We start from the raw sequence: 14,668 nt of genomic DNA on the forward strand, positions 1-14,668 counted from the left end.
CTATGATTTCTATGTAACCTAAACTCACCCTTCTAGTCCACTTGGACTAGTGATGGTCAGGGATTGGCACAGTGCCTGGACAGAGAGCACAGAACAATTAGCAGCATCCACAAAACTGCTGCAGGGTGGAAGCACCTTGAGATTCTGGACTCAGGCTACATCAAGAGCAATTTTCTTCAGCTCAAGAGTTTGTATTTGTATATTACAATACACAAAATCACAATATCAAATACATTCCTTGACTTACTGATTCTGCCTTTTCTAATGCCTGAGGATACACATTAAAAAAACTTAAGGATACTATTCTTTATAATGAATGTTCTTATCTTGATAATACCAATGTCTTTATACACTCTTGCTTCTCTTGAATTCACCTGCACATTCAACTTTGCAATCCTATTTATTTTCAGAATCCATTTAGTCGCAAATAGCACGCATACTGTACAGATATTTCTAACTAGTTATATACAGTCTTGGTTCACAGAGCTATGAACGTTGCATACCAAGCTAAGTGGCTTTGAAAGATGCAAAGCCACTTGGCTTGGTTTAACTAACACACATGAATTATACTACATGACACTGTGCTAAACTTCATAAGAAACAGTATTTGATGAGAAGCATTCAAATCAGTTCCTAATGCACACTTGTGCCATTTAACTTAATGGAATGGAAAAGAAATTCTGTACTGTATTCTAAACCCTTGTCTTTAATGAAATCACAATAAATATTTGGTGCACAGGAAAACATTTCAACAATGGAAATGGGAGACCTTGTAATTAGGATTTGAGAGGAGTGGGGAGACTGAAATCTCACTTCAAAATCTGAAATGTGATTGAGTTTGATAGCTTTAGACTTTTTGGACAGTTGATGACTATTTTCTAGGTTCAAGATTGTAGACAAGCAAGCAAGAGGGAAATTTTAAATGTTGGGGGTCAACATACAGTAAGTTTCATTACATGCTCCCATCCCCCTACACTAAACTCATTTGTGAAAGGCACCATAAGATCTTGAGTGGGGTCTCTGGGCAGGGATTGTGTATGTTTATTGCTGTCAAATCTCACCCAGTGGCAGATGGCTAGACAGCGTGATGTTAGCCAGCTCTTTCCACTCTTTGTCTTCCATTATCTTTACAGAAAAACAAATATGGTTACTTTCTTGCATTGCTCTAGATTAGATGTATTTAATCATAACGTTTCTGATATTGGATTCTCCTGTGTTGCTTTGGCTGCATATATGCTCATCCTAATTTTCAACATGAGATTTCTTCTTTCCAATCTCAACGTCCTATAATTCAGGGATACTTGTTACAAACTAGAAGACCAGTGTGCTTGGCAGTAAACCCCACAGCATATGAAGCTGTCGCTTGCATTTATTTCAGTGCACAAAGCGCAGCAGGTCCTGGCCCCTTGCAACATATTTTCAAGCACATATGATTTTAATAAGTACAGCCTCCACAACTGAAAATGTAATGAGCACACTAAATGTTCACATTGTTTCAGTAATACGTGAAGGAGCCCTGATTATATTTGGTGAGAGTCTGCCCTGGTTTTGCATATTTTAGAGCCAGATGGCCTACTAATGAAAAGCCTCTGTGCATCATTCTAACTTTTGTTAAAAACACTAAAGAAACTAATGGTTCTGCCTGTACAGATTAAGTGTGGGATCTGGTGCAGCTTTAAGAGTACATCAGCTTAGGGTCATCATATTGTGCTGGAATTGCTAATGCCTATTGACAGGACACACACGGACACACAAACACACCTCTCTTCCGCTGTCTCTTTTGCCCGCCCTATTTTTCTGATCATAGTCATTTTCTTAACAATCTCCCAGACTATGTAATTTTGGGTAGGAAAACGTAGCTAAAACAATTTCCAAGGATCTCAGGGTTCACATGTCAACCATTTCAAGCAAAGCAACATGTATGGCAGTTAAGAAAGCCTAATTATGAATTGATAACAGCAATGCAACCCTTTTGGCATCAGAATAGTAACAATAAACAATAATAATTTAAATCTCAACAACAAATTAAAAGTACAGATGAAATCACTAATCATTTATCAATGAATTAACATCATCATCATCATTACATTTATAAGGCTGCCCTATAGCAGTTTTCTGGGTGGCTCACAAACCAAACCAAGCAGTAAAATACAGCATATTAAAAACCTATGATGAATTAATTAAAAGTTGATGCACAATTTAAAACTCAAGGTATAAAATAAAAGCAAGCTACATACAAAATATCAATTACTGTTGAGAATGTGTATATATATTTCCCACACAACCGAAAGGTTAGGTACCACATTGCTCTAAAACGTGTTGGGATATCAGATACCAAATACTAAATGCCAAATTAACCAGGTACAAAGACTCAAAACCAGTTCACTGAAATGATGGCTCTGAAAGCTATTCACAAACTATCAGGGGTGAGAACTGGCCTGGAGCCAGACTCTTTCTGGCAACCTCTGCTTCACCCTTGCAATCTCTGGGCTTCCTGGTCCTTCTTTCAGCACCCTCTCCACATAAAGCCACAATTTATCGCTGTACCCTAAAACAACTTCCTGCCTATAGCATCTAATTGTGTAGCAGAATGCACCCTGAGCATGTATCTACACTGCAGATTCCAACTGGTGCAGCAATCATTCCCAAGGAATTATAGGAATTGTGCTTCTGGCTCAGTTCTCAATGAGGTTGTACACCTGAGTCTGGGCTGTACCACTTCAGACTGCAGGTGGGGACTCAAGATGGCTGTATGCTCCTCCATGCCAGCCACCCCACGGTTAGGATCCATCTTCCTGACATCTAGCTTTGACAGAGCTCTGAATTCTTTGTACGCAGGAACATTCAGAGATGTGGGTTTCATCTGCAATCTGAAATGGTACAGCCTAGAAACAGATTAACCATCTTGGTGAGAACTGGGCCTCTGTGAGGAAATCTTACAAACAAGACACACAACGTGCTCTCTTCAGAGTGAAAATGTTCATGAATATTTCAAAGGAAACTAGCATGTACATACAATCCCAGCAATTAACATATTCACTGCCAGCCTTCTGCTGTTACACAATAACAAGATAAAATGAGTGTCACACGAGTGCTACCTAATGTTATCAGTGATCAGAATATGAGAGGAGCCTGGGAAGGAAGGGAATTTGATGCCTCCTGGGCAGTTTGCCTATGGCTGGTATTTTAGGGGGGAAGACTGTTGGACAGAATGGGGATGGGGTGCAAGACAACAACATTTAAGTCAAGCTGAAAGCAGCCTGCCACTTGTGATCCCCAAAAGAAAGCTCAAGCCTGAAACTTTAGGTAAAACCTTGAGACTCAGAAACCCTAAAGCACAATAGCTTTGTGCAGCTGGTGGAAGAGTCAGGAAAAAGCTTACCTATGTAGGTGTTGACAGGTGTGCTTTGTAGGCATTGTGAGGAAGAACCTGGCTATTGTTGTTATTATTACTCCTTCTCCTCTCTACACAGTAGCTTTTCTGGATTGCAGGCAAAATCTCTAGTTAATATTCACTTTCATACAATAACATATTGCATTATCTTTTCACTTATTGACTTTTGATATGAACTCTATGATGGGGCTGCCTATGTTTTCCTGGACATTCAACAGGGAACACATTATCTTAGTATCGTAGCATCTCTACTATCTCCCACCTGATCAGGGACAACATGGGGGGGGGGAGCTGAGCCCCTCCAATTAAGCAGGGGGCTGGGCCCCCTCAATATTCTGCGGCCTGCAAGCTATCTGAAGGCAATCCTGTATAGGGAAGGGAGGTTTTTGTGTTTTTATATATGTTGGAAGCTGCCCAGAGTGGCTGGGGCAACTCAGTAAGATGTGTGGATATAAATAGTAAAATTATCATTATGGAATGGGACGTCCCTATTTTCATTGGAGAAATGTTGGTATGACAGAATGCCCAAGCCTCTTTGCAAACTTTTCACATTTTGCACTTGCTATAGGGTGGGGTATTCTTTAACGTCTACCCACACTTATTGTGTAATAATATTTACAGAAAATAACTTATAGTGAGTATCTGATCTTGGACCAACTGACCACAGGAAAGATGCATCCTGTTGTGTAGAAAGAACAGATTGGCTAAATAACAGACATTCCAAGGACTAGAAAATGAAACAAGCAGGGCAGAAAAGTGCACTGGATGGAAGGGGGAAATGGCAGCTCTTTAAGACACCAGCTATTCCATAGCCTGGTGTCCAAACAACTTACTCATCAACCACAGCTCTGACGTCACTCATTTGCTAAAAACACTGAAAGGTGGGGATAGCTGGGCTGGCTCACTCACTTAGAGGGGTACTCACACATTTTGCTTGATAACTTCATTTCTAGAAGGGCTAGGCTCTTACATTTTTTCAATGAAAGCTCAAAGTCTGGGTCCTCTGACAAGCATAGGCCCCAGCACAATACCCGCAACCCCCTTGATTTCTTAAAATAAAAAGCATAGGGCCCTTCATTGGGAACAGAAGCACCAAACCAGGTGGCAACAGCCTTCTCCAATGGTCTCAGGGCCTCTGGGCCTCACTTCAACATAGTGGTGCTATATTGGGGCCCAGAAGCACTGAGGGGAAATGAAAACAGCATTTCTCAGCATCAGGGCAAGGGAGCACCCTCTCTCCTCACCACCCCCATGCCGCTGCCCATCCTTGCCTCCACCTGCTGCGGCCTCCAGGTAAACTAATTTGGGGGTGCACACCTGGTGGCTGGTCCTGTGTGTAGGCCTCCTTCTGAAAGGCATCCATGCTCAGGCTCTTTCCCAGAAGTCTCTTTTGTATAGAAGAGCATCTTCCCTGGAAGGCTGCTGCCATTGCTTCCATAGAAAGTGCCATTTCCCCCTCCCAAATTAGTCTGAATGAGAAGCCATCAGAGCCCTGTTCTAATGTCTCTTCTTCTGCTACTCCTACTCCTACTCATGTTTGGCTACATAGAGAATAGGTTCAATTCACATAAGGAAAAGGAATAAGTCTTACATTTCCACCCCATCATAGATGAATATCAAACAGACATACATCAGAGGCTAGGCCCCCAAGGAAATGTTGAAGGTGATCTCCCTTTAGCGTCTTGAAGAAGCACCCAAGCCAAAAGGCCTCCCAATACATATCCAACCCATTATTTACACAGCATTACTGTTTCCTTGCGTATGATTTTTCGTAAAACATAAACTTACTGGGAGCTATCATTCTTCAGAGGCAGTCTATGCAACCCAACAACAGCTGACCACATTGATCTGACCCAGAGCAGAAAGAACAAACCACCCAACTCCATGTAATGTAGGAAGGAAACAACACATGCACAGGAGTTAAACAGGTGGGGCTCTTAATCATGCTATTAAATGACACAGCACTAGATGGAGACAGAAAACAGGAAAAAGAATGTGTTCTACAGGAACTACCCTGTTTCCAGGTAGAAAGACATTGAGTGGTCTGCCTTTAAGTCAACTTAAGCTCAGAGCTGGGATTTCCCAACTTTGTTGGAGAAGGACAACAAGCATACATTACCTCAGAGGACACCAGAAGCCTCTTATTTGTGCTTATTAGCTGGTTATATATTGCAGGGTCACATCTTGTGATAGTGCTCTGGCGGCTCCCCATAGGGCTGGGAGCAAAGGGCATTTTGTACAGAAGTTCACTCTGGCGAGAGTCCGTGGTGAGGACCTGCTGGTAGAAGTTTGGAGGAGTAAATCCACTCCGCACAGTGTCTATGTGGTTGAAAGGCCCCGGGGTTCTATAAAGGGAGCTTCTGGAGGCTTTGAATATATCCTTGGATTGCCTCCACTTGTAAAATTTATAAATCCCCACCCCAACCACGGTGACAAAGAAGGCCACTGAGATCAAGATGACAGCAATGATTAAATAGAAAGTCAAGTGCTTCTTTGTTTGGGGTGTAGTGGACACAGCAGTCAAGTCTGTCAGTGTCTCCCTAGATGTCTCTGCTACATCTACAGCAAGGGTCACTGTGGAGGACAAGGCAGGCTCCCCATTGTCTTTTATTAAGATGAGCAATGTTTGCTTGCGAGAATCTTCCTCTTGCAGAGAACGAGCTGTGCTTATCTCCCCAGAATGCAGCCCCACAGTGAACAGCCCTGGGTCAGTGACCTGAAGGAAGGAATACGAGAGCCAGGCATTGTAACCAGAATCTGCATCCCAGGCCACAATTTTTGTGACCATGTAACCAGGGCTGACTGTGGGTGAGATGACTTCTGAGAGCGAAGAACTGTTGTTTGAGTTTGGGTATAAGAGCCTGGGTGCATTGTCATTCTGATCTGTGACAAAAACATTGACAGTGATGTTAGTGGCAAGAGGTGGGAGGCCGGCATCACGAACCTGCACCACTAGCCTGAACTCCATGGTGCCCTCATGGTCCAAGGGGACTAAGACATATATACTGCCATTTTCCCGGTTAATAGAAAAATACCTGCCCGCCAAGTCTCCCGAGGACATGGGACTATCCAGGATGGAGTAGGAAAGGTGGGAATTCCGGTTCAGATCCGGGTCAGAGGCACTGATGTTAAAGATCAGGGTCCCTGGAAGGTTGTTTTCCTCCACGTACACATCATAGGAGGATTGTGGAAATTTAGGAGGGTTGTCATTTACATCAGATACTTTAACCAGTATTTGCTTTTCTGCCATGAGTGAGGGTGTGCCTGCATCCTGAGCTGTGATAGTGATGTTGTACTCAGAGACAAGTTCCCTGTCCAAGGGTCCTTTGGTCTGTAAGGTATAATAGTTTTTAAGGGAAGAGCTGAGGGCAAAAGGGATCCCAGAAGGTATAAAGCAATTTACTAGGCCATTATCACCAGAGTCCTGATCCGTGACACTCAGCAACGCAATGACAGTCCCTGGAGCTGCGTCTTCTGGTACTGGGCTGTACACCGACGTCACTGTTATTTCTGGGGTGTTGTCGTTCACATCCACAATCTCTACCAGCACTTTGCAATGAGCGACACCAGGATTTGAACCCTTATCTTTTGCCTGGATATAAATCTCATAAAATTTGGCTTCTTCAAAATCCAGCAACCCCTTCAGCCTCAGTTCTCCAGTGGCAGAGTCTAGGGCAAAGAGCTGTCGGACTCTGGCAGGGGTGTGACTGCTGAAAGAGTACACAATCTCCCCATTGGGGCCTTCATCCAGGTCGAAAGCTCTGGTTTGGACAACCAGGGTGTTCAAGGGTGTGTCTTCTTTCACGCTGGCTCTGTAGATGGACTGGTTGAAGACAGGGGCGTTGTCATTTGCATCCAGGACGTCAACCAGCACCTGCAAGCTGGCCGATCGGGGTGGGGTCCCTCCATCCATCGCCGTGAGAACCAGCTGCACTTCCCGCTGCTGCTCCCGGTCCAGCTCTTTCTCCAGCACCAGCTCCGCATACTTCGTCCCGTCGCCTCGCGTCTGCACGTCCAGCACGAAGTGCGGGTTGGCGCTGAGCTGGTAGGTCTGCAGAGAGTTGCTTCCCACGTCGGGGTCCTGCGCGCTCTCCAAGGGGAAACGCGCTCCGGGGGTCACCGACTCGCTGATCTCCAGCTTCATCTGCTTGCTCTGGAAAGCCGGGTCGTTGTCGTTGACGTCCTGGATCTCCACGGTCACGCCGTACAGCACCAGCGGGTTCTCGGCCACCACCTCCAGGCTCAGCGCGCACGGCGAGAGGGCCCCGCAAAGTTCCTCGCGGTCGATGCGCTCGCTCACCAGCAACTTCCCGCTGCCCAGGTCCACCTCGAAGTACTTTCGCCCGCCGCCCGACACCACGCGGAGGTTCCTCGCGGGCAGCTGGGCGAGATCCAGGCCCAGGTCGCCCACCACGTTGCCCACCGAAGAGCCCCTGGGCATCTCCTCGGGGATGGCGTAGCGCGTGGCGGCGAGCGCCCGCTCCGAGACGCCCAGCCACAGCCAGAAGCCCACGACGGGCAGCCATCGCGCTCTCGGCCGGCTCCTTCCCGCGGCGCCTCTCATCTCCCGGCCTCGCAAAGTTTCTTTCTTTTTGCGGGAGCGGCGGGGAGGTCCCTCTAAAAGTTTTCAGCCGTCCCTTCCATGCGGCCGCGACCCTGCCCGGTCCAGGCTCGCCTCGCGCGGACTTTGGGGGTCGGGCATTGCTCGGCGGCGCGGCGCTCCGGCGGCGGGACTGCGCTCCGTCTGTTGCTGGCGCTCAACTCGCGGCGGCGGCGTCCCACTTCGCGCTGCTTCGCCGCCAGCATCGCCGGGTCAACAGCGGCGCGCAGAGTCGCGACCATTAACTGCAGGAGAGGCCGCTCCCGCTCCGCCTCCCCGGCTCGCCGCCGGGACTCCGAGGCACGAGGCGCACGGCTCCATCCAAGCTGGGCCGGCGGGGCCCGGTGACTTCTTTTTTGGGGGGTGGGACGGGGGTGTTCCTCGGTGAAAGGCTTGCGGAGGCTGCCCCCTAGGCTGCACAGCCCTCCCCGCTCTGCCGCCGCGAGGAGGAGCGAAGGGAAGCGCGGACCGAGGAGGCAGCAAGGGCTCATTGTTCTCGCTGGGGAGCGTGGAGGAAGGGCTGGACCCCGGACGCTTCCCAGGGATCCGGCGAGAGATGCCTGCCTGTCTCCGGTGCCTCCGCCTCTGGCTCCCTCGCTTACGCTCTCCCGGCGTGGCGGCTCTGTGGGGCAGCCCAGTGCTCCCCATGCACGGCGCTGCTCAGGGAGAACCCACAAGCCCCCCAAGGCGGTGTAAGCTTCCCCTCTCTGCTCCCCAATCTGCTGCCCAAAGGGAAAGGGGTGAGCAGGAAGATGGCAGGTTATTTTATTATGATTTTGTTACAGGACTTTCTATACTAACCTTCATTGGAATCCCACAGGATAGTTTGTGTGCGCGTGTGCATGGATTTAAATGCAGACAATATACAGCAGAACAGTAATAAAACCCAGGGATCTTATGCAAGCAAGCAAGCAAAGAATCCACAGGGCTAAAATCAGCTCTAAAAGAGCTGGGGAAATAGAAAAGTCTACCTGGTGCTGGAAGGATGACAAAATAGGTACCAAGTGGACCCCTCTACAGATAGCACTTCACAACTGAGGCACCACCACTAAGAAGGCCCTTTCTTTGGGGAGCAGCTGCCTTGTCTCAGTTTGTGGGGCTGCCCCCAGAAGTCCTTCTGTTGAAGTTATGAATGTTTAGGCCAACACATAAAATATCCTGGGTCCTAAGCTGGAAAAGGCTTTAAAAGTCAAAGCCAGCACTTGGGCTCAGAAATTGGGAGCCAATGCAGCTGGCATATAGCACCACTGTTATATTATCCTAATAAGCTACCCCAGTTGGTGATCCAGCAGCTGCATTCTGAACTAGCAGCAATTTCCAAGCCATATTTCAGAGGCAACCCCACAGAGAGTGTATCACAGTAGTCTAACCTGGTACAACATAATCAATCACAAGACATGGCATGCACACACCAATTCAATGACAATGCCTATGAACTTTTTTGGGGGGGCAGTCCCCTCAAATATTTTAGGGGAGCCTAAGGGACCTCAGTCCCTAGGAGTTGGCTCCTATGAACTTGGAAGTTATCAGAGTACAGATCACTGATGCTAAGCTAAACTTACAATTGCTGCTTGCTCTCAACTCCCTGCTACACTGGCCAGAGACAGAAGGTCTCACTTGCCTTTGCTCTCACCATAGGCGGTGGGGTTTGGCTCCACAGGGAGAGCACAGGCAAAGTGCAGAAGCAACCATTACCCTGCACCAAAGTTTCCTTAGCTCTCTCTCTCTCTCTCTCTCTCTGGAGTATGGCAAGAAGGTTTAGGCCAGTGATCATCACAAGGAGAAGCCACTGCTGCTTCAGTTTGCTCACCTGCAAGCCCCACCCTAAAAGAGAATGAGTGGGAGCCAGGGCATGAGACAGTCTGAAGAAGTCACCTCAGGTGGTGGAATCCCTGCAGAAATTGCCACCAGAGTAGTGAAGAGAAGCAGCGGCAGTGTCTTCCAAGTTCCGGTGAGGTATCGCAAGAGCCCACAGAGGCCTCCAGAGGCCTTCTCATGGGGCTCTCACTAGAGCAGTGCCAGATTAGGGCAGTGCAAGCAGTTCTCCTGTACAGGGCTCTGAGCCAAGGGGGTGCATAATAATAATAATAATAATAATAATAATAATAATAATAATACATCTGTTTATATGGGTTCCTACTAAGAAGATCAGTAAAAAATACAAAAAGGAAATATTGTGAAGATAATATTTTTTTCTTGGGGTGGGGAGACACACACCAAATTTTGTACTTGCTCAGGGCACCATATTATCAAAGTCTGTCCCGGCTGGAACCCAGAAGCCACAGCTACATGACCCCATAAGTGAGCCTTGGGTGGGGCCAGCAGGTGACACATACGTAGGGTGAAATGAGATGGGCCACCTCTGGTGGGAGCCTGTGCTTGTTTGATCTGGATGACACAGTGGGGAGGATTGGCTCCAATCTCCAGCATTGCACCATCCCACAGAGTGCAGGGGAGTTAATGAGAGGAAGAGGAACCAGTTGCATATTTCTGCTCTGAGTTTGGACACTGTGAAGACTGGGGCAGCCAAGCTGCACCAGCTAGAGACTGCAAGTAGGCAGAGACCTGTCCTTCTCAGACAAGGGGGATCAGAACAGCCAAGTCTCAGGATGCTTCCTTTTCTTTCTCTGTGTTGCTGATAGAGCAAGTAGCTTCAGTCTAGGTTTGTGACTATGACAAAGGAATAGTAGTTATTCCAGATGAATGAACCTGAAGCAAAAAGGACACAAACTTGGTGTTATGTGATGCAAGCCATTAAACAGTGTTGGGAGGTATACTGATGTATAATGTTTACCAACAATTTCTGGGATGGAGCAGTGCTTAAGCTGAGCCCTTCCCTTCTTCAGCTGCAGCTAAATCATAGATTTACCCTCCAAGGGGTTGAGCAACAGTTTCGAAGCATTGCTCTTGCCCCTGCTTGCCCCTACCTGCTCACTCCTGCATCTCTATCCACCCTGTTCAGGATAGTTGGCCAGCGCTCAAGGCAACTGATCACCTACCTATCCTGCTTCCCTGCCAATGGGAGCTCTTAGCAGCTGGTATTGGAAACATTACACACATCCCATTTATGATCACAGGTAGCTGTTTCCATTATGCAACAGTAGAGTGCCTATCAGTTAAATAATTGCTGGAATATGTCAAGCTGGCTGACAGTGTATCAGACCATTAGCCCATCATTGACTACTCTAACAGGCAGCAAGTCTAAGACCTCAGGAGAACATCTTTCATTGAATCAAAGAATCAAAGAATTGTAGAGCTGGCAGAGACCCAAATGGTCATCTAGTCCAACCCCCTGCAAAGCAGGAGCCACAATAACCTCTTTAGCTGGCAGTGGGAGGAATAGGAGTGGAGGACCTTCTATATAAAAAGTACCAAAGACCCCATATTTCTTCCTATCCACCAGCAGGAAAACCAGGAAGGTTGTACTTTGGTCAGATGAAATGTCTATTCAGGTATGCTTTTTTCCTAGACTCAAAGAAAGCAAGTTTGTACTTGCTTAATGCAATACTCTTCCAAATCCTACTTTAACAGAATTTCCCACCAAAGGCCTAGCTTCTAAAGAACAAAATTAAATGGCCAGAAAATGGCATGGGCGTTAATGCCAATGCTAAATACAGGAATGGAGAAGCTTCTTCATAAACATTAATAGCACAGAAAATGGAGCTGAAAGACAGATTATTTGAAGTGCAGCAATTTCATAAGGCACATCGAAGGATGGACAGTTCAAAGATATAAAGTCTGAAAATCAATTGAGGCTGCACCATGTTAATGGTGTAAAATAGCTTGTGTCTGTGGGCATTCCACACCACACTGGACAGTACCAGAATGACTGTTATTTTCACATCTTCTCCCTTTTAAAACATTCTCTCACTCTCTTCTTCTGCTTTAAACAACAAACAAAAAGCCATCCACCTTCTGACCTAAATAAGCACCCCCAAGGTGGCAAACACTTACAATGATGAAATGTACACCCAGCATAATACAACAGAGAGCGCACAGAAAGCACGTGAAAAGAACAGAATGGTGCAGCAGGGGGTAAATATTCAGCACAGAGGAAATGTTAATGCTAACAGCTCAGCTATCCAAGTTCCATGACTAGGCAAAAATGTTACTTTCCCCCCACAAGGCCACTAGATAAGACTTTTTGCAGCGGATGTGCTTCTATGTATCCCAGCCTGTTGATTCTGAATTGAAGGGCAACAACAATGGAAAAAATTAGCAAGCAATAGTGATAGCATATGACTAGCCAAACTGAGCATTCAGTGTGAGATCTGTGATTGGATCTCCCCATACACTTTGTTTTTCCTAGTTTGGATCAGTGCCACAGAATGGGAGCAACACCTAAAAATCTTTATTGTGGCCTTATGGCTCTACTCAAATTTGCCTTCCTGGAACTGCTGTATTATGACAGCATGCTTTCCCCCTCTTTGGTTACTGGCAGCCTGGCTACTGGCCCTGATCCAAATGTCCCCACCCCACCCCCGCTGACCTAGGCCAGTAAATTTATTGGTGAGAACCAGTCACACTCCTATCACACTGCAAGCAAACGCTAAGCATCTGATTCCCATCACCGCTGCAGCGAGTTCTATGCAGGCCTAGCCTTAAAGCCACAGCAGAACCATGTGGCCTGTCTCCTGAAAAGTAATGAGGCCCTTCAGTTCTGTCTCAGTTGCCCTAGGCACTGTTTGCTTGCAAGATAAATGCTAGGTCTTTTCTTTAAAGCACCACTGTGGGGCACCTATCCTATTGAACCCCTCACCAAGGAAGCCCACATGCCACCTTCATGAGTGCCCCATATATATTTGTTCCAAAAGGCCTTTCTTGGCGGCTGGCACTGCAGTTTTGGTTAGCAGCCTTAATGCCACACACACTCTCTGCTTTTATTGGCCATTGCTCTTACTTTTGCATTGTTTTCATGACTATGCTTATTGCAGGAGCTGTGGCTTATGCTGAGGGCTTTTATTGTCTGCATTATGACAGGTTGCTGCCGCTGCTGTGATTTGGATTATTTATTCTATTTTTTGGTGCTGTTTTCATATTGTAAATTACTAATGTAAGAACAACAACAATTCCAACCAGTGCTGCTCACAAACCTTTGAACTGAGCCAAATTCTTCATCAGGCTACTTTTTATGTTTCTGAATGAGGCACATAGTGTTGATCTCTGACTGCAATTTATTTCAGTCTTAATTGAGAAGTAGAGGATGTGTGTGTGTTTTACAGTCTTGAATGGACCTTTGCCTTGTGCAAATGTATCAGGTTGCATAGAAGGCAAAGAAGTAATGGAGGAACACCTAATGAAAATATAACAAGTTGCTAGCCATGGAGGAAATTTATATCAGGAAAACACCACAGGCTAAAATATCTTTCCATATTCTATGGGTCATTAGACTAAAATCAGTCATGTTAAAAGGTCTGTGTGGGTGTGCAGCAAATATCCTTTGGAAACATATGCTTGAGGAATATCCCAAATCTGATGCAACCATGCAAATCTATTCATGATTAGCTCTTGACTTCTTACCTAGTCTCTCTGGATTGTGTGTGAGAGAGCCTCCTGGGTGACAAGCAAGCTTCTACCTACGTACAGCTTCTCCCTGATATATGCAGTTGGTAGCAGGGAGGAGCGCACTATTTTCTGCACTGCAAGGGATCTTTGCCTTTGCTTTTTCCTATGGAGACATGAGCCCCACCTCAGCACTCACAAATGACATTTCTTTCACAATCTAAAGTGGATTTTCATTGTCTTCTTTCTAAAAATAGTGTCAATCATATCTATTTTATTAATATTTTTTGATTTATGAATAGCTTTTTGGCCACACAGAGGCAAATTTTAACAACCTCAAGATTATTTAGAAGGAAATGATAAAACCAAAATTTTGAACAAATTCTAAAGACACTGTAAAATGCAGTAGAAACAGTCTTAGGAAAAATTAAGCACTTTGGATGGGAGAGGTAAGCATATGTTTAATCTCTCCCACTGAAGTCAAAATAAGGTTGTCTCTGTAGCCTTATCTGTCAGGTTTTCCTGGATTCTAGACATGCCACCCACTGTCTGTTTGAACCCTTAACTGGCCATGTTCCCCAGATTTCAATTTAAAATAAAGAAACAAGTCTCTAGTCCTCATTGAATGGGGCTCTGGCTCTGGCATGCGTGGCTTAGGCTCTGTGGTGGCAGAGAGGCTATCAGGTGATTGCCCTAAAAAAGCTCAACAACGTTTTGTGTCCGGATTTTTACCTCTTGAAATATGGCAACACCACTATACAACCTTTAGAAAATATCTGAAGGCAGCCCTGCATAGGGAAGTATTTTTTTTAGAATCATAGAATCATAGAGTTGGAAGAGACCACAAGGGCCATCGAGTCCAACCCCCTGCCAAGCAGGAAACACCATCAGAGCATTCCTGACATATGGTTGTCAAGCCTCTGCTTAAAGACCTCCAAAGAAGGAGACTCCACCACACTCCTTGGCAGCAAATTCCACTGTCAAACAGCTCTTACTGTCAGGAAGTTCTTCCTAATGTTTAGGTGGAATCTTCTTTCTTGTAGTTTGGATCCATTGCTCCGTGTCCGCTTCTCTGGAGCAGCAGAAAACAACCTTTCTCCCTCCTCTATGTGACATCCTTTTATATATTTGAACATGGCTATCATATCACCCCTTAACCTCCTCTTCTCCAG

General features: G+C 46.1%; 1 protein-coding gene across 31 annotated transcripts in view; it reads right to left on the bottom strand.

Annotated features, from left to right (window-relative positions):
• The window catches only part of LOC128418020 (protocadherin gamma-A4-like), a 299,406-nt gene that overhangs the window by 39,828 nt on the left and 244,910 nt on the right, over positions 1–14,668 (bottom strand). Inside the window, exon 1 of one of the 31 annotated variants that reach the window (XM_053397359.1) lies at positions 5,514–8,487. The exons of the other annotated variants lie outside the window; for them this stretch is intronic. Coding sequence (XP_053253334.1) covers positions 5,514–7,958 — 2,445 coding nt within the window. The 5' untranslated portion in view covers positions 7,959–8,487. Of the gene's footprint in view, positions 1–5,513; positions 8,488–14,668 lie in introns of those variants that run through there. 31 annotated transcript variants of the gene reach the window in all.

The sequence above is a fragment of the Podarcis raffonei genome, chromosome 7, assembly GCF_027172205.1.
Source record: "Podarcis raffonei isolate rPodRaf1 chromosome 7, rPodRaf1.pri, whole genome shotgun sequence".
Taxonomy (NCBI): Eukaryota; Metazoa; Chordata; class Lepidosauria; order Squamata; family Lacertidae; genus Podarcis; species Podarcis raffonei.